The sequence below is a fragment of the Neocloeon triangulifer genome, unplaced genomic scaffold, assembly GCF_031216515.1.
Source record: "Neocloeon triangulifer isolate White Clay Creek 2 clone unplaced genomic scaffold, ASM3121651v1 ptg000012l, whole genome shotgun sequence".
Taxonomy (NCBI): Eukaryota; Metazoa; Arthropoda; class Insecta; order Ephemeroptera; family Baetidae; genus Neocloeon; species Neocloeon triangulifer.
In genome coordinates, this window is record NW_026775554.1 from 15,908,415 (window position 1) to 15,927,083 (window position 18,669).

Below are 18,669 nucleotides of genomic sequence, written 5' to 3' on the forward strand. Positions count from 1 at the left end.
ACCTTTTGAATTTGTAAAAATGAAACACACAATTTTGTACTTACAATAATGAATTCTATTTTTTGTTACACTTTTTTTGCACATGATTAAAAGCCAGCAACTGCTACCTTTAATATTTTAGCACAGTAATCACTATACCTACAAAAGTGGTAGCGTTTTTATTTGCAAATCCTTGATACATACAACAGTACATTTTCTATTGATTTTATTTTGGTATATCTGCATCAAAGGGTTATCTGAATTATAAATTGAGAATGCTTAAAATGATAATTATTTGTTGTAAAAATGCAAAAAAATGTACACAATTGAAAAGCTATGATAAAGGTGGTTCAGACATTCCATACTGAATAAAAAATTAAGTAAAATATATATGAACACAAGTACATGACTGACATCAACATTCAATTACATCCAAGAAAACTCTACGTTGTTACAATATTTCTCTACATTAAACTTATGCATCACGGCAATACGTGGAAGTTAAGACAGTTGCATAACTACAAAGGCAACATTCTTGCCTTGATGTAATTTTTATATGAAAATGCATGTTCAAATTTCTCCAGACAAATTCAACTTTTCCTTGATTCATGAGGTGAAACCTTAAATATTAACCATTCTCAGCATTTAATTAATGACACTTAAGTTATTGTTGCTGATAAATATTTGTGATCTTTAATTCCCTCTTTATTCAAAATGTAGGAAAAAAACGTTGAAATAGAAAAATATTTATAAATAGAAGTAATGATAAACTTTAAAAGTTTCCAAAATATGCAGTAAATTGAGTACAACTGAAGTTAAAATTTCAGCAAGCACCCAGCAGATTTTAATATTTGGTAATAATATTATCTTGTATCTGAGAAGTTTTTTTTTTTTGTAATCTCTACGCAATAATTTTCAGAAAATGAATCTCTATGGCATCGTAAAATCCGTAATTTGTGTCAATTAATTTAGTTATTTTCCTCAAGACCAGAAGTATTAAAAGCTTTCTGGCATTCATTGAAGTACAACTTATGCTTTTTTGTTGTGCTTGTGTCGCATGGTCTCCTCAGGGTTCCACGCAAAGCCACCTCCAAACTCAGGGCTGGTCAGGCTCCACTTTGAAGGCGCCTGGTACATCTTTTTCTCCTCAGGAGGTTTCGGTGGCCAGGCGTGTCTGGCCATCCAGGGAAAAGGAGACGGCGTCGGTGAAATGGGCTGGGGGTTCCATCGAGGGGTGGGTCTGGGGGTGGTGGTCGACGGGGTCGTCGGCCTGCTCCAGGCCGGAGGCGCTGAGGGCGTCGGAAAGACGAAGATGCCCTGCTGCGGAGGCCACTTCTTGTCGGCGGTGTAGATCCAAGATGGCGGTCTTTCGAGACGTCCAGGGATGTCGAAGGTGTGTCCAGGTTGCGACCTGAGTGGCCAAGAAGGTGCCGAGATTACAGGAGGAAGGGCAGGGGGCGCCGCCGAGTGCAGCGCCTGTGCAACTGGAGGTTTAAATGACGAGTAGAACCGCTCGTCCTTCATGGGGCAACGACCTCTGCCCTCAAAGTCACGGTAGGTGCCAAATTCGCATATCGGTGTGCGACAGCGGCTCTCAGAAATACATCTGGAAAAATTCGAGAAAGTAAATATTTATTTGGCAGAAAAAAACGATAATAGCAAAGCTCTTAATTAAAAACAAATAATTATTGTAATTTAAAACAAATTTTACCAAATTAAAAATTTGTTTTAGTCATGATCAAATTATATTATTTTTAAAATTTTTAGTATTAAAATATATTTAGTAAGTTAAATAATTTATAAATTATTAAAGATTGAAAAAATGTGTAAAATAATTTTTTGAACTTATTTTTATTTGTTAATATACATATTCAGCTACTAATTGATTAACAAATAGTTTTAATCGCTTAAACTTTTTTGAAACAGACATTTGGACCTGCATAATGTAATTTTTGTAATAGTGAATAATCATAAATAAATAATATAAATTCATTCATAATCTGGATAATTATAAGGTAGATAAAAATATAGCAAAAGTGAAAACTTTGCTGCATTGTAAATTATTTAAAATATTTATATTCTTTATACATTTTCTTGTTTTAATTATTTTTTATGTACTGAAAAAAGTTAATAATTCTTACTCAGTATCTTCCCTGGAGAAAGACTCCCTGCCCTTCTTGAATCTCAGACATTCCCTCTCTCGGTCAAAGCAGTCGCAGACGCAGCTTCCATTCACCAAATTCCGTACGGTGAATTTAGTCGGACAAATGCAGCTGAAAATTTGAGAATTTCAGTAAAGTATGTAAAAAGTCAACTTTTTTTATAAGAAAAAAAAACTGTATTTGGATTTTTCAAACAAGAGAGGGAAAATTATATTCAAATGTCACAATATTTATTAGCCACATAAAAATGCAAATCCTTGTCATCTCCATCTGCAGAGAAAGGATGAATAGGAGGAGGATGTAGCTGTGGCGCGAGAGAGATGAATTACGGACTTGTCACGCGCGCCATGTGGAAGCGGAATAACAAATTGGATAAATCAAACAAATCTCAAGGTGCATGCTTGGTCTCTTGTGTGGGCTTGTTTGAAAAATTAGCTTTTAAAATGAGTAAATGTCTTAAGATTTTTTTTTGTATTTCCAAATTTTTATCCTCATGAGAATGAAAAATCGACTTGATGAGATTTTGTATGTTCCGTTTTTTTAATGTGAAAAAATGTGATAAATTATTTTAAATTATTATCTTTCTTAACTACAGATTTATTTATTTCAAATCTAATATTTGAAAGGAAAAAAATAACTTCTTTCCAGTTTCTATGCCAACTGCTTTTCTCTAGAAAAAAAATCAAATTAGAAAAAATTAAGCAGCAGGTTCTTGGTGGTAATTCATTCCGGTATTCACGCCTGCAGCGTTTTCCATTTTCATATCGGGCCATAGATCACGTTCTCACAAGGAGCAGTGAAATAAAAGGAGCTTCAAGCTGGGAGGTTGAGAATTTATGCTTCATACAATCTTGAGGTGTGGGCAGGCGTGCGGCTCGTACAGATACTTTTTTAATTGCACCCCAACGAGCGCGCGCGAGCGAGCAACTGTATCCAAAATGAGACAAATTTAATGGCCAAGCGCGTCTTTTATTGCACTCGGGTCGCGCAAGAGAAAGTGGAGGAAATTTACGAGTGGCAACTGAGACGAATGGTAATTTTCCGATTTCATTAACTGCACGTCACAGCAGTAAATTTCTGCGGTTTTCGTTTTGATCGTCAAAGAAAAACTACAAGATTTAGTAGTGAAAATAAAAATTTTATTCAGAAAAAGACAAGTTTCAGTTAGAGAGATTCAAAGTTTTTGTTAATTGCCACTAATTAAAAAAGATTGTGAATTAGAAACATTTTTTTCAAAAGTAATTAAGGATAGAAACCTCAACCGAGATTTTTTTATCATCTTTCATTTTAGTTAAAATATTTGTTTGTAAATGTTTACAAAACTTATTTTCTATTTATGCTCCCTTGATTTTGAACATATAAATGGCACACACTCCATTGTAAGACTTGAAATTATTTTAAAAAAAAAATGGAATTAAAAAACCTTTTTTAGTGCAGAGTTTTCAAAAAGAGATCTTGGTTATGCATTTTCGTATTAATTTGCTTGAAATTATGATGAATTTAAAAAATGTGATCAAGTGATATCATTAAAAATGGAAGAGTAGTAATTAAGAATTAAGTACATAATTTAAGTATGTAGTTCATGAAAACGTTTGTGGGAATCTAGGGAATTAATTAATACTTTTCTTTGCCGTTTCTTTGCGGTGCAGGAACAGGTCGGTGAGAAGAGGGGTGTCGATGGTACAAGTCGGTTTGGTCACCAAAGTAAGCAGTCCGTCCTGCCCTGGTCCTCGAGTCCTGGAGAGGGGCAGGCGTTGGGATTATGCGAGACGGAACCAGAACGCAATGGCACTCGGTGTGGTTGTCAAAGTAAAATTGCTGGGCCACCGATTGCCTTGTGTTGAGCTCGGTTACCTGAAACACAAAATATTTACAAGTAAGTCTGCGCTCCATGGATACCAAAGAAATTAAAACTATTCAGTGGAATTGGAAAATTTTCTAATGTCTGAGTTGTGAAAAAAATAAATAAACTGTAATTTAATTTTTTCGACAAAATATTATGGATTTCAGTTAAATTAAAATCCATAATATTTTAACTTTCAGTTCTTAAAATTTTCATAATAAAAAAAAAACAAGAATTAGCGATGAATGAAGAATTTATAGTCTTAATTCCGCATAAATGTGTAATTTGGCAATTAAAATTCGATGTTTAACCTCATGTTACACGATTAGTAAAATAAATGTCAAATAGCTTTTCGCTCTTTCGTTTAGGTCGGCCGATCTAAAATTACACAAAATTAGCAGCGAAAAAATTGGCCGCTGAAAAATAATCAGGCCAGCGGAATAATTAGCTGGCGGTGCTAATTTCGCGCTCGAGACTCAATCAAAAGTTGTGTCTCTCTCATCTCTCGATGATTCTGCGGCGAAAAGTGAGGCGCGCGTGCCAAAAATAATTGAGTGCGAGCGGCTGGTGATTCACTCTGCTCTGAAAGCCGACCGACCGCCCGCCCAGCCAACCACGCATCATTAAATATAAAATACGCTCCACTCGCCGACGTTCACATGCGTTCTGTCGACACCACCAGCAAAAAATATCAATTTTTACCCAAAATAATAAGAGAGCAATTATTAGAAATTGATGTTTTCATTTACGTTAAGTTTGTTTGTCTTTATGTTGCTTTATCTTTATTTGCAAATTAATCTCACGAAATAATTAAAAATGAATTATGACTTTACTTCAATTTGATAGAAACTGCAAAAGCCATTGAAACGATTACTTTGAAAACTTAGTTTAAATTATATTTATACATTTAAATTCTCCTTTGTAAGTAAAATAAGCTAAATTGACAATAATTATTATTCTCGCAATGGAGAAGTTTCTATAATTAATTTTTTGTTGAATAATTTCAGTTTAGAAATGTCTGCGCTGAAAATTATAACTAAATATAAATCAAACTATTAACGATAACGTGTTGGAAATGAAATAAATTATCTGTCTTTTAATCTCTGAAGAAGAAAAACCGTGCGATTCCCTGCAGCTTCCCCGTCAAATGGCTTTGAACAAACATCTCACAGGATTTCGATTTAGTCGCAAATAGATTCCACCCTCACGTTGCCTCCACTTTCCGCCCTAATTCGACCCCGCGCCGTCTCCTCGTCTGCTAGTGACAGCGGACGAAATAATTTAACCCTAGAGTGGGCGCACCTGCACCGATCACGGGAGGGTTAATTCTCTCAGGAGGTCGAGAATTAATTTGCGGTGCTCGGGCGCATTTCACGTCAGAACAAAACGGATCGCCGCTTTTCTTCCTTGGCAAATTGTGCAGTCCGACCGACCGACCGAGCGGCGGCGGCGCTCGCTCGGTCAAAAAAGATGATGAGCAGATCAAGATAAAGCAGCAAAATTGATGGCGGCCTCCACGATCAATCACTCGAGAGAGAGGAAGCATATTTTGTGTGTTCACGGCACACACTCGCACGCCAAGAAAGAAAATAATAATAAAAAAGAACAACGTTGCTATATTATTATGAAGAAGATATACTTCTTTGACGTTCCATTTTGCAAGAGGCGGAATTGATATTTTCCGCCGCAGTTGCCACCGACTGTCAAAAGTTGACTAGGAAAATTGTGCCCTCTGGAGAAGTGGGAAAATTGGATAAACCTGAAAGGACGTGTTGTGTCAACTGAGGAGGGACAATTTCTAAATTACATCCAAAGTTGACACTAGAAAGAAATGAAATTTATATAAAATATCAAACTTGTCAATAATGCTAAAAAATTTATATTCAATTAATCTCAATCTATTCATCTTTCAACTCCACGTTCTTTTATTTAATTCCGTTAATTAAGATCAAATAATTCCATCTGCCTGGTAATAGTTTAAAAATTAAATTAAATTTAACTTTGCTTCCGAAAAATTTCAAATCTTAGGAATCAAAATTTTTATCGAGATGAATCTCAAATTTTAAACGTAATTTTTTTGTGCTGAATTTTTGTAAAACAACAAGGAATGCGAACTTTTTTTAAATAATTCAAAGATTTGCATCAATTTTCTATTGGATATATTGAAAAATTTAACTTCCAAATTTACAACAAAAATTTCGTTTATTCCAATAACAAAAATATGATCCTCTGTCATGGCAAACCAAAATTAATATTGGCGATCAATCAAACTAAACTTTCTAAATTAATCAACATTTACTTTGATATTCCTTTCACTTCCCCAATCGAATTCATTGATTAAACTTCTGCACTTATTGTTAATGGTAATAAAAAAGTTGAAACCCTTCTCTCTTGATTTGGGGAGTGTCGATGGCCGTTTGGCCAATGCGGCTCGCACCTGCCAAAGAGGGAATCGTGGTGCTTTCGAACCAAGTTGGAAACTGCAAATTGCAATTTATCAGCAGCGGCGGCGGGGCGGGTGTGATTATCAAGTAGCCGGGTTGAGTGCCACGCAGAGAGGAAAAAAACGAGCGTTTCTAATGATGGGTTGCAGGTCTCGTGCAAATTGGCCCCCGCTCGTAAATTACTCGCGCAGATGCACAAAAAGCGGGCATCAATTTGGGTGTGTGCCTTTCGCGTCTCTGATTTTATCCCGGGCCCAAATTATAATGTTACCTCTCGCGATTTTGCGTAGACACATCGCGCATTAATCTTTTCGTGCGAGACCCATTGATTGCCTAAGAAAAGTCCTTTTCTTTGTCAAACTGGTTTGCGGTCAAACACACGTGACTCACCAAAGTAAAAATATAACATGCCTTTTAATTACATGTAAAAAATTAACTAATTAATGACCATTGAAGTTTTATACTAATTATGATTATTTTAGGAAAGCAAAATGGTTATCATCAGATGAAATGTAAATTATTGATGTTATTTTTCTTGGCATAAACATTTTTTTTATACTAAAAAAAGTTATTATAAAAAATCTCTATAAGCTTCTGTCACCCTATGAAAACGAAACATTAAAAATATTGAAATTTAAAAAAAATAAATAAAAAACATTGAAATTGAAAATAATAACAATAATAATAGAAAAATTGAGAACAAAACTATCGTTTGCTTATAAATTTTGTTGTTTTGAAGATATAAATTTTTATAAGTATTATTTCTTGCTCATGAAATAAAGGGGTTCCGACTGAGACCGAAACTGGAAGTGCCGTTTAAATAAAATCAATTTGACTTTAAATTCCGTTTTTTATTATCACCTTCGAGATCTCGTGTGCCTATTTTTTCACTTTAAATAATATTTTTTTCACTAAAACTCTTCATATTACTTTTAATTTCATCAAAAGAAATTGAATCTGAGCAACGATTCTCGTTTTTCACGATCCCACGCCTCAGCAGTCATAAACCACGAGCTTTGTTCCGCAGAGGGCAACTGGAGAGCGCATATTAAAGAGTCAGCAGAAAAAGTGCCGACAAAACAAGGAATTTCCTCGCCTCTCTCACTCTTTCGCAGTCCGAAGGAATTTGAATCCGAAAGAGAATATTATTATGCGCGGCTCTCGAGCGGCCAAATAAATTTATCGGCCTGCATTGCGGATAAATTAAAGATCCGTGGGGGCCAAATAATGTATTTTTAGCACCTCTCGCAGCCGCAACGGCCAATGAAAAAGTTAACGTGAAAAAAGTACGGGTATAATTTAATTTGCGAAAAAAAATATATGCACCACTTGGGAATGAGGAGTAGCGGCCAACGGCGGTACCATGAGCTCTTGCTTTATTTGGCTGAATTAAAAAATAATAACAAAAAATACCAGCTTTTGCATCAGATGGAAAAAGATACTATTTTAAAATACAAAATTGTTACAATGAATTTACAATTTAACTTTTTTTTTTTATTTTGCTTATGGCACCCGTGAGCTTATTAGGCTATTGGGTCGGTCTCTTGCCGAAGTCGAGCACCCTTAGCACATTTGTGCTTCCCAACCAACCTGACCCTTGTTCGGGGGCTTTCTAGCAGATTTGGTGGTGCTCGCATGGGCCCCCCACCCCCCTTGAGACCTTGCCCCTTGCCCTGGCCTTGCCACGAAGGACTTGTAATGAAACGCAGGCATTTGCCACACAAGCTGAGTTCTTCCAGCTTGTGGCTCGGAGGAAACGCGGCAAACCTCCGAGTGCGAGTCGGTACAGCTTGCGCCATACCTCCCAAATTCCCGACGTGTCAGCCGAAATGTTATCAATGATTCGCATACCAGAGGCTATTTGTTTCCACAAACAGCCCCAGGCTGAGCATTGATCCCATGACGGCCAAGAAACCCACTGATTAGAATGCAAGCATTCTAACCACTGGGCCACCGGGCTTGGTAATTTAACTGCATTTTCGCATAATTGACAACGGAAATAATCACAAATTATTCTAATATGTGTAAATTTCTTTCCTAATTTGTAGTAAAGGCTGGATAAAATTTAAATAAATCCACTTTCTCATCTCTATAATTCTTATTATTCAATTTTTCACTTCAAAAATAGAATTTTGCTTTAGAATTATCTTCGGTTTTTTAATTTAACTTTAGAAGCATCTTGTGCTGCTGACCCCGACGTCCTCTTTAGAATGATAAACAGAGCTCGCGCACCCTTAAAGCCACACTCCGCCGTGAAAAGGTGCAGTGATTTTTAATCAAACCGCTCTCTCGTCGAGTGAGTGCCTCGCAAAATTTATTAGCTCTCTTTATAGTCGCTCCACTCCACGAACAGTTTATTTTCGCACCCGGTCTATTTGCATACAAAAACGCGCGGCCCACTTCAGAAAATGTTAATCAACATGAGACAGAAAAAAACGAGGTGCTTAACCGCTGTTTTAATAATGCAGATCGGTGGCTGGTGTATTCGGTGTGTGATTTGAAATTCATTAAGTGGCCAAAAATCTTGCAAACGCCTAAGACACCACAAACGTTTTTCAAGGTTTGGGCACCTCCTATCTGTCTTACAATGCCGAGTGTATCAAAAGCCATAACTGCAAATTCTATTGATAAATTATTTTGTATTTTATGTATAAATCACAGAAGTTCATCTAATTTATTATCATGGAAGGCACGTTTTGCAAACATCAAGCATACTTTATTTAAAGTTTCAATTTAAAGTTGACTCCAATGCATATTTTTATTAATACTTTTGTAAAATTTCATGTTTACAATAAGCAAAAATTAAGTATGATTATAATAGCTGTGTTTTATATTTATTTTTTAATTAAAAAGGAAAATTATATTAAACAATGAAAACTGACTATAATTATAATAAACATGTAAATAAATATTAAATTAGTAATAATTATAAACATCTATAGTAATTTAATCTTAAGCTTATAATCCACAATTCTTACTTTTGCTTGAATCGCAATAAGATATCGATTGTTGCGCACACTTTACACGCACATAGGGCTGAGCAGGGGCTGAGGAATTAAAATAATTACGCAAGCGAGTCGGTCTGCTGCGGTTTTTCTTTTGCTCCATACGTGTTCCCATATAAGTGCGATCAATTTCGGAATTATTCGCCTTTGAAGTTTTACAGCCTCTCGCAATCCTCTGCGCTTTTTTCCTCAGCAGACCTTGCAGCCAATAGTTGACAATTACCATTGGGTCCAGTCACAGCTGCCTGACGATTCACAGAATTGCGCACGAGTTATTTTGAATGTCTTTTGAGCAGGTCGGTAAATTTTTTTCCGTTTAATTCTCTTTCTGTCAAACCGAAAATTTAATTTTCTGCTTTTCACCTCTCGTTCTGTAAGTTATGCCAGTTTGAACGAGTTTGAAAGTGAAATTGCTTTAAATATTATTGGAGAGGCCTTTCGAGAAACGCGTCCATAAATAAGGCAACAATGAGTTTTCGGAACGCGCCGACGAATAAATCTGCCTCATTTGACGCACCTGTTACAACAAACGGACGGCGCAGGAACTGAAACTGAAAATCCGGAGGCTCTCTCGGGAAATGAGAGAGCCGGACCATTTGAATAAAGGGCCGGCGGGGCTGTAATAATAATAAAATGCAGTGTGGCATGAGATGCATCATTTTATTGTTATTGAGGTCGTGTTGAATGATGGGGAGAGTTGCATTTTATTCAAATAATGAAGCAGTCAAGGAGGTCCAGCGCGCATAATAAATGGCTTATTGTTTCCCCGTCATGTAGCATCTTTCTTAATAATTTCATCCTATTCGTGCAAGAGCTCAAAATATTGTTTTCCCTGCTGCTGCTGCTGCTTTTGTCCCGGAGGACGTCGTGATTATGTGCTGTGATTAATAATTTTTTATTAAGATAGGCAAATGAAAGTGAAGTGAAAATGCTTCACGGAAACTCTTCTGTGGTTGGTTTAGTTTGGTATTCTATTGTGTGTCTTGAAAAATCTCTAATCTAGATGAAAACAAAAATAAATTAATTTTCAATTATTTTCCAGCTATTATGATGTAGGCTCTTTTGAAGAATCATATAGAATTTAATGGGTGAAGTGAGTCTGAGAACGGGAAAGTACAGAATCCCAATTATTATTTGCATCTCATGAACCTTAACCGAATAATAATCAATAAATCAATTATGTTTAATATATGATTGTACATTTTGTTGATTCTCAATTATTTTTAATTCATATCACCAGTGATATTCCATTGTCATAAGATCTTGTTAAAGTTACTAATTTCTATACACATATATCTCAAAATTGTTGAACAAATTTTAATAATATTTAAAATTTAAAATTTTTATTTCAAATGCCAATAATTTGTCATTATTTTAATTCTATAATGAATAGTAAATTATCTATTAAAATAAATAATATATAAACTGATAAAAATCAACCAAAATTTCATAATTTAAATTTAAAAGTTTTTAAAAATTCCTGGTGCATAAAAATAAAATAAAAATGTTAGCATTTTTTTTTAGTTTTGTAAATAATTCTAACGCTTTGTGCATTGTCTATTCGTGATTTCCCCATGGTCACACTCATTCTCCCCACCTGCCTAGTCATTGCAGACTCGATTTTTTTTATCAGGGTGACACGAAGGGTTTCTCGTCCATAGTCTTTCTCGTCCCGAGAGTTCAGGTCGGAAAGACGCTTTGTCAGCTCCAAACAAGCCTAATTTGACGAGCACGTTCTCTCGACACTTGATTAGATCAGCAAAAGTCTCTCCTTTTTTTTCCTCTCGCGCGACACACAATGAGGGGTCGAATCACAATCAGCATAATTACTGACTGGGGGCTGACGGGTTTGTGTCGGGAATTCGGACGAGAAGAAGAAAAAGAGACGCGACAAAATATATAAAGGGGATGCAGCGTGAATTCAATTTATCTCGCCCCTTTCCGCGTCTCTTCTAGAAGATGTGAAAAAAAAACGCTTTCAGTTCAGCAAATTTGTATTTCTTTCAAAAAACCTATTTTTTCTTTTAAATTTCTGAGGAAACTTTCATTGATTGTGAGTTCCCTGAAGCGAATTCGTCGGCTTTAACTCCGGCCGTGGAGCTCAGGTGTGGCTGCCAGGATCGAAATTTATTATTTCACACATACTGCACAGTGCTAAATTTATACGTTTGCGAGAGGGATGCACATATGCTTGGGGGCGAACTTTCGAGGTATCAGTGGTGGATTAATTTAGAGGGTCGAGATGCGCCAGCGGCATAATAAATTAACGCCAAGGCAGATTTTCGCACTGCAGGAACATTAGGAGCGCATAGATTTTGGTTCAATAACAAGCAATGTGCAAATTTCGTAATTTACTTAAATTTTTTTTTGCAAAATATATTTTCTATAACAAAAAATGTGAATTTTTGGTTTCCATAAAGTTTTACTCAAATGAGTTCAAAGACATGATTTTCGAAAATCTCAACTTTTACTCACATTTTATTTTGATAAGAAGGTGAAAATTTGTACACTTGTATAAACACCCAAATAATTTTTATTGGAACGAAAAGCTTATCGATAAGTAATCTTGAGTGAGCACTTTTATTCCACCTCCATTCGTCGCGTGCCCGGCTCTTCAATCCTCTCTCTTTACCTTTTTAGCTCGGCACTCTGGATTTATGGGCATGTGTGAGGGTGCGCATATCGCGCATTATCACCCGTGCTTTCACTCGCCGCAACCGACGGAAGAGCCCACTTTTGCCTCAAACCCGAAATCGAAGTTTGAAAGCAAAGTTTTTATTGCGTGTTCTGCGGCTGCCCATAAATAATGTTACAATGCGCACGACCACTACCGCCCCGTGTTTTCGCGAACATTACAATACAGACATGCAGCATTGAATGGAGTTTTGCGTCGGTCCGTTTTCAACTTGCAAAATTGTATTCGCATCTATTTTCACGTTGCTCTGGTCCCTTCTATGCGTTGTTTGGGGCGATTTTGTTTATTTTCTATTCTGTCTAGTTTATCATAAAAAACTTATCTCGCTTTTCCAATGCGAGTATATTAAAATAAAAACTTTCTTTTGCAAGAAGATGAATACTTTTTCTTATTTTGATGTATTTTCTTTTGTGCAGTCTACTGTCGATTGAAGTAAAAATAGGATTAATATTTTTTAAATCAGGTAACGATGGTAATTTCTACACCATCCATTTAAAAAATACAAATTTGATCAAAACAAGATGGGAAAAAATAAAAAATGAAAAAGTTATTTTAACAAATTAAAGAAGTAATTATTCTTTCCTGAATTTTGAAATATCTTATTCGCAATTGTAAATGCATGTCATGACACCATGAACATTTTAATGCCATTTCTGCGAACTTGAGAAAAGACCCAAGGGAAGGGGACGCATTAGCATCGAAATCGTCCGGCGAGCAGCAGCATCTCTTTTTCCACGAGAACAAGAGCGGACTTTTAAAAAGAGGAGGCGGCGAGTAATGATGGAGAAATTACAATTAATCGTGCACCAAGTCGTAAAGTGTTTTTACGACTGTGATATGTTTAATGGCTTGTTCTTTGAAGTGTTCTCGGAGCGCATTAAGAGTGGTCAGGACGAGAGCACTAAATAATATTGTGTGTGTGTTGCATGCGCTCTGTAATTCGGTCCGTCCGACCAAAATATCCTCTTCAGCTCATTTGCCTGCGAGAGTGTGAGAGACATGCGAGTAAGAGCAGCAGATGCGACACTAAAAACTTTTGCTCCTGCTTATCAAACGCAATAAAACTTTGAATTCGGAGCGTTTGCCGCCGCTTATCTAATTCATCCACCAAACGAGCGAGCTAAGTGAAGCCAATTGAATTTATAATGTTCTTCGAGAATGCCTGTTGAATTTTACAAATTTTGAATTTTTGCCAAAAAAAATGTTTATCTTGGTTTGATTTTGCAATCCTTTTTTCCGCGATTTTGATTGTGATTTCTACAATACTTAAAACCAATTTGGAAATTAAAATATTTATAAGAACATTAATGTGGATTTTTTTTACACCTATATATGAAAACAAAAACTGTTAATCATATCTGATTTAAGCTAGTTTATGTTAGGAATAAAAATGAGTATGAGTAAGCATGTGAATTTACAAATTAAATATTTAATATATAATTATTGCTCGATAATAAACAAAATTTTAGTTTAAATTAGTAACTTTTCACTAATCGTCATTAAATTTTCAAAATATTGTATTTTTCCTAATTTTATTTTTTACAAATATTCAGAACACTAAAACCAAATCTGTAGTTAATATCAGGTTAATATGACCATCAATTTAATTTTTTTTTTTACAATTCAAGTTAATTTTTTAATAATAAAAATATTTAGAAACATTTCATTAATTAAAAAAAATGTATATTACAAGGCGTCCAAAATTACAAAGCATAGGTTTACATGGGTTTAACACTTTCAGAGAAAAAGCAGAACTGTTTCAAAACGCGGGTTTATAAATTTTTATCATCAAACAATTTCCTCTCTTTGTATATTGCTGGAGCAGGAAATGGGAAAGCGAAATTCGAATAGAGAGAGGCTTTGGACAAAAAGAGAGGATTAAATCAAATCCTCTTGATACATGCGTGGCCGTCGCTGTAAATAATTAATCCCGTTCGGTCAATTCAGTTTTTGCTGTCTGGCGTCGCTCGCCACTCTCGATTTGCGATTGAGCACTGCTGAGCGCGGCGAACGGGTAATTGCTCCATAAATATTTTGGAACTCGCACATGCACGAGCGCGACGATTGCGCCAATATGCAAATTTACATTTCGCAGCCTCCAATTTTACGAGACGGCGAGTGGTGTTTTATATTTATTGCCGGCTAAGTTTATTGCACCTATTAATCAAATTACACACCTGATAATTACTCTGGTTAAACCATAAAAAGCGCAACCGTCACACGTTGCTTGATGCGCTTGAAAGAGAATAGGACCTTGAAGGGAGATCTGCATTCAAATTTCTTTTTAATCGTTTAATTTACATAATGGCTCACCTAATGTTTCAAAAAAAAAACTTTGAAAGCCAGCTGACTAATGGCTTATTTTGTTTTTAAATAAAGTAGCACGTCTAATAATCCTGTAACATTTAGCTGCTTTAAACTGGATACGTTGAAATTTTTTTATTCATCTCCAACTAACATAATAAATAAAATTGTTGAAAAATCTCTTTCCTCTCTACATGATTATTGTCCAGATTCTTTCTTAAAATCCAAGTTTCCTTCTCAAAAATTAAATTTCTACTCTTTTAAAATTTCTCTACTTAATATAATTTTATTATTTGTTAATTAAATAATATTTGCGATCATCTGTTACATTTTTTTGTTTTCGGGAATACGCATCTCCCTTCAATGTCTTTAAATTGAATATATATCGAAGAGGATCTTCTCTCATGCAAGGTTGACCAGACGTAAAATCGAGCAATAAAGTGAGCGCATGCAGGTGTCCTTTCTCCTTTCTGCAGATGAGATCATGACTGATTGGCATGCAGAAGACGTCCGACGAGGACACCAGAGCAAAACCGGCCAGCAGCACAATCCAACACGCAGCCTCGTTAGCCGAAAAGCACCAACAATGGATTTTGAGGGGCATCTGCTCATTCAGTTTCATCTCGGGTTTTGTTTATTTTGTGTTGGTGTTCCTTGCAGACGTGTGAAAATTTGATAGGTTCAAAAATGCTAATAAAATTAGTTTGGGTCGTTTGTAAGCGAAGAACGCTTGACGATGTCATGGTGATAAACAGTACTTTAATGATTATGTTTATCATCCGACTGAATTCTCGCGCAGCTACAGTTATATTTGGCAATGTGCATCCGCAAAATAATTAATATTATCTAATATAGTATAACTATAGGAATAAAAACATAAAATTTATATTTAATTATAAATAAACAATTTTTTAATATTTAAATTTATTTTTACAATAATCTAAGTTTTTTGTAACAAAATAATCTTTTTGTTGGGAAAAAAAATTGTATTGAGCAATAAATAATAGCTTTTTTTGTGTAATACCAACAAAATATAATCAACAAACCTGCATTAATGAAAGTTACATTTCCAACACAATTGTTTTTAAATTTTGATGTCCATGGCCTGAATATTTATGAACTCATTCATTATTTCTCTGAATAGCAACTAAAAGCTCAAAAAATTTCTATCAAATTAAATTTGAAATTCTTCAATCTGCACATTAAAATTGAAATAACATACGCTCAAAACTTTAATTAATGCAAAATTTATATTTCACGCGCTTTAAAAAAATGATGTCTAGAAATTATTATACATCCACCCTTATTTTATGTGTATGAAAAATTCAATTTTCCGTCTGTTTATAATATTCTTGGCAGCTTAAACTAAGGCAGAGAAATCAATTAAAACAAGAGAGAAAATTTTTTTATCTCTCACTTCGCCTCATGTTAATTTATTCAAATCGGCTCTAATGGTGCCTCACGCTTAATTTGTTTGTAACTCGCCGTTTACTTTTATATCAGCCATTTATTGCGACAGTAAAACCTTTAGTGCTCCAGTTTTTATGGTTTTTTAAGCAGCGCGCCTAGCTCTTTCTTTTCTGCCGAGAGAAATATACGGTAGCAGAAGATTCGCAGCAGTGCGACATTTTCGCCGGTAAGCAACACCGAGGCAGATAAAAGTGTAAAACAGCATTCTCAGGTGCCAAGGCAGGTCGTTCCGAAACAATTAATTCGCCTTCTCTGTGCCTCGACGTGTGTTTAGCCGCAGCAATTAAATGGACTAGAGTTAATGGTCCTGCATGCGTCTCACAGAAAACTACTTCATTGAAAAATAGATTGAAATCTCGAGCTTCAACAAAAATCAGGACCATAAATATAATTGAAAAGTTAATAAATCAATAAATAATTTTAAAAAAAATGGGAAAACGGAAGGCTAAAATTAATGTATGCTAAATTTATTAATCTTCTAACTGTTAAATTAGATATATTTTTTTAAATATTTTAAATGGGTATTGTAATGTATCTGAAGGAAATGACTACTCTATTTACTAAATTAAAAAAAATTAAAATTTTTATTTGAGACGAATGTTAAAAAATTAAAAATTCATATTTGTGGTTATTATAATTCATTGCAGCGCATTGCAGGTATGGGATTTTTTTGTCACCTATTTTAAAAAACCGTTAAATTTAAATTAAAGTATACAATATTTCACCAGACTACTTGTCAACCGTATACGACTTGGCGCGAACAACCATTATTGCACAATGGGATACATTATTGAGTGTCACACATGAAAATTTATCACTCAACTCCTCACCCACGCCGCGACGGTGCCCAGAGCTCGAATAAATATATTCGGCCGAGCCTTTTGCGATTCGCGTTGCCAACTTTAAATATGTATTTATTTATCTGCTGCGCGCCAATAGGCCATGCGGATATAATATGACCACATAAAATACAACACATTCCACTTGGGCGGTACCATTTCTTCCCAAGAGAGCAGTTTCATTTGAATTCCAAACGAAACCCGAAAAGCACATTAGAGTGAATTAGTATGTGCAAATTCGCCACCTACGGAGATATTTTTTTTTTTTTAATTTCGCCAACCGCTGCCAACCGACCGTTACAAATGAGAGGCTTCCCGCTGATGGGAGAGAAAAATCGCCACTAATTGAAAGAAAATCATTTTCCGCTAATTCGTCGAGCGAAAGAATCAATTTTCCGGATGATCGACGGATTCGAATGAAAAAAAAAATTAGAGAGGTAGGCTGGAATATCGGCGGTGGAGGTATAATTTTGCGAAAATAATATACGATCCGGTCGTGATTATGGGTATAAAAGTCGCTCGATTGAACACGCGGAACTGGAAAAAATGGGTATCTGTCGGTCGGTGCGATCACAAGAAGAAAATTTGATGCAAATAAAGGGCCGGGGAAAATTATATTACACGAGAGGAATATTATTTTATGGATGGGAGAGAAATGTTCTCGTCTTATCTCCGCTTCGCTCTCGTCATATTCTCCCGGTATTCATTTCATTTCCCACGAACTTCGTCTGCTTCTGCTGATGGTGTAAAGTGGGTGTGGGTGTGGAGTATATCAAAAGACGAGCGTTTGCATTTACATTCATTCATAATTACACGGCGCGTTGTTGTTCTTGCGAGAGGGATGGAAATAATACCGCGAGAAAGCGTGCAAGACAAATTGGCCTGACGCTGCGAACTGCCAATTTGTGTTTTAATATTTCAATATCAGAGCCCGTTTCTAATAAGCTCTCAAATATTATTTTCTGTCGGATCCAGCAAAAGGTGCAATTATTTTCTTCGCTTTCATCGAAGGGGCTGATATAATAAATTGAAGAAGTTTGCTGGTGGGAAGATATTGAAACCGTTATGAAAATCAATATTTTAATATTTAGACATGAATTTAAATTTTTAATAAAATATTCCATAATATTGGCGAAAATTTGTCTCTTACGGATGCGCTCTATTGCTTTATTTTTATTTGATGTACAAAAAGTTGTGAAATTTATTTTAGTTTGATGTTTAATTAAAATCTTGTGTTGGATTGCTAAAATGCAATGAATGGTATATATTATCCTGAACAAACGCACGGTTAAAAAAAAGAATTTCATACGCTGTTTGTTTCAATTTTATAATTTTATTTTTAGCTTTTCAATTAAAAGCTACATTTAAAAAAAACGACTTGAAAAAGAAATTGATTTATTTAAAATCCTTAAAGCTTTACTGTATGAGCATTTTTAATTTTTTTTTTTTTTTTTTTATAATTTATTGCATCGAATATTTTAATGGAGGATTTCAACCAAATTTTAAGTAGCTCATTACTTGTTGAATGTTGATACCGAGAGACTTAAATTTCAAGAAACGCCATTTATTTTGGTGAGTATCAATTTCGCTGACTGAAAAAGTTGCCGCACTATCAAATTCCAGTGGCACTCTCGGCTCAACTTTAAACGATCTCCATACCCGACGTATGTTCTCGTTCATGACGTGAGTAATGAGCAAGAGTTAAACGAATCTGTGTACGGGCACCGCCGCTGATCTTATTTGCATTCCTGGCAGAGGCCAAGGCTGATTAGTGCTGATAAAACTCGCGTGCGCACATACAGTAGTGCGCCAAAATAATTGGCGAATTGCTCCGAGCGCGCACCGAGAGAACCAATTTAAATTCCTCCAATCCGCGGCTCCCGCGGAACGAGTGTTTATTAAATTTACGCTGGTTGCTGGAATTTCCG

The 18,669-nt window shown here is 35.4% G+C and overlaps 1 protein-coding gene across 1 annotated transcript in view; it reads right to left on the bottom strand.

The window, feature by feature from the left end:
* Window positions 1–21: 21 nt before the first annotated feature.
* Window positions 22–18,669, bottom strand: part of LOC132196540 (uncharacterized) — a 60,106-nt gene continuing 41,458 nt past the window's right edge. Inside the window, exons 4-6 of the mRNA XM_059619273.1 lie at window positions 3,763–3,995; window positions 2,121–2,252; window positions 22–1,585 (exon numbers count right to left, since the gene is read on the bottom strand). Coding sequence (XP_059475256.1) covers window positions 1,009–1,585; window positions 2,121–2,252; window positions 3,763–3,995 — 942 coding nt within the window. The 3' untranslated portion in view covers window positions 22–1,008. The remainder of the gene's footprint in view (window positions 1,586–2,120; window positions 2,253–3,762; window positions 3,996–18,669) is intronic.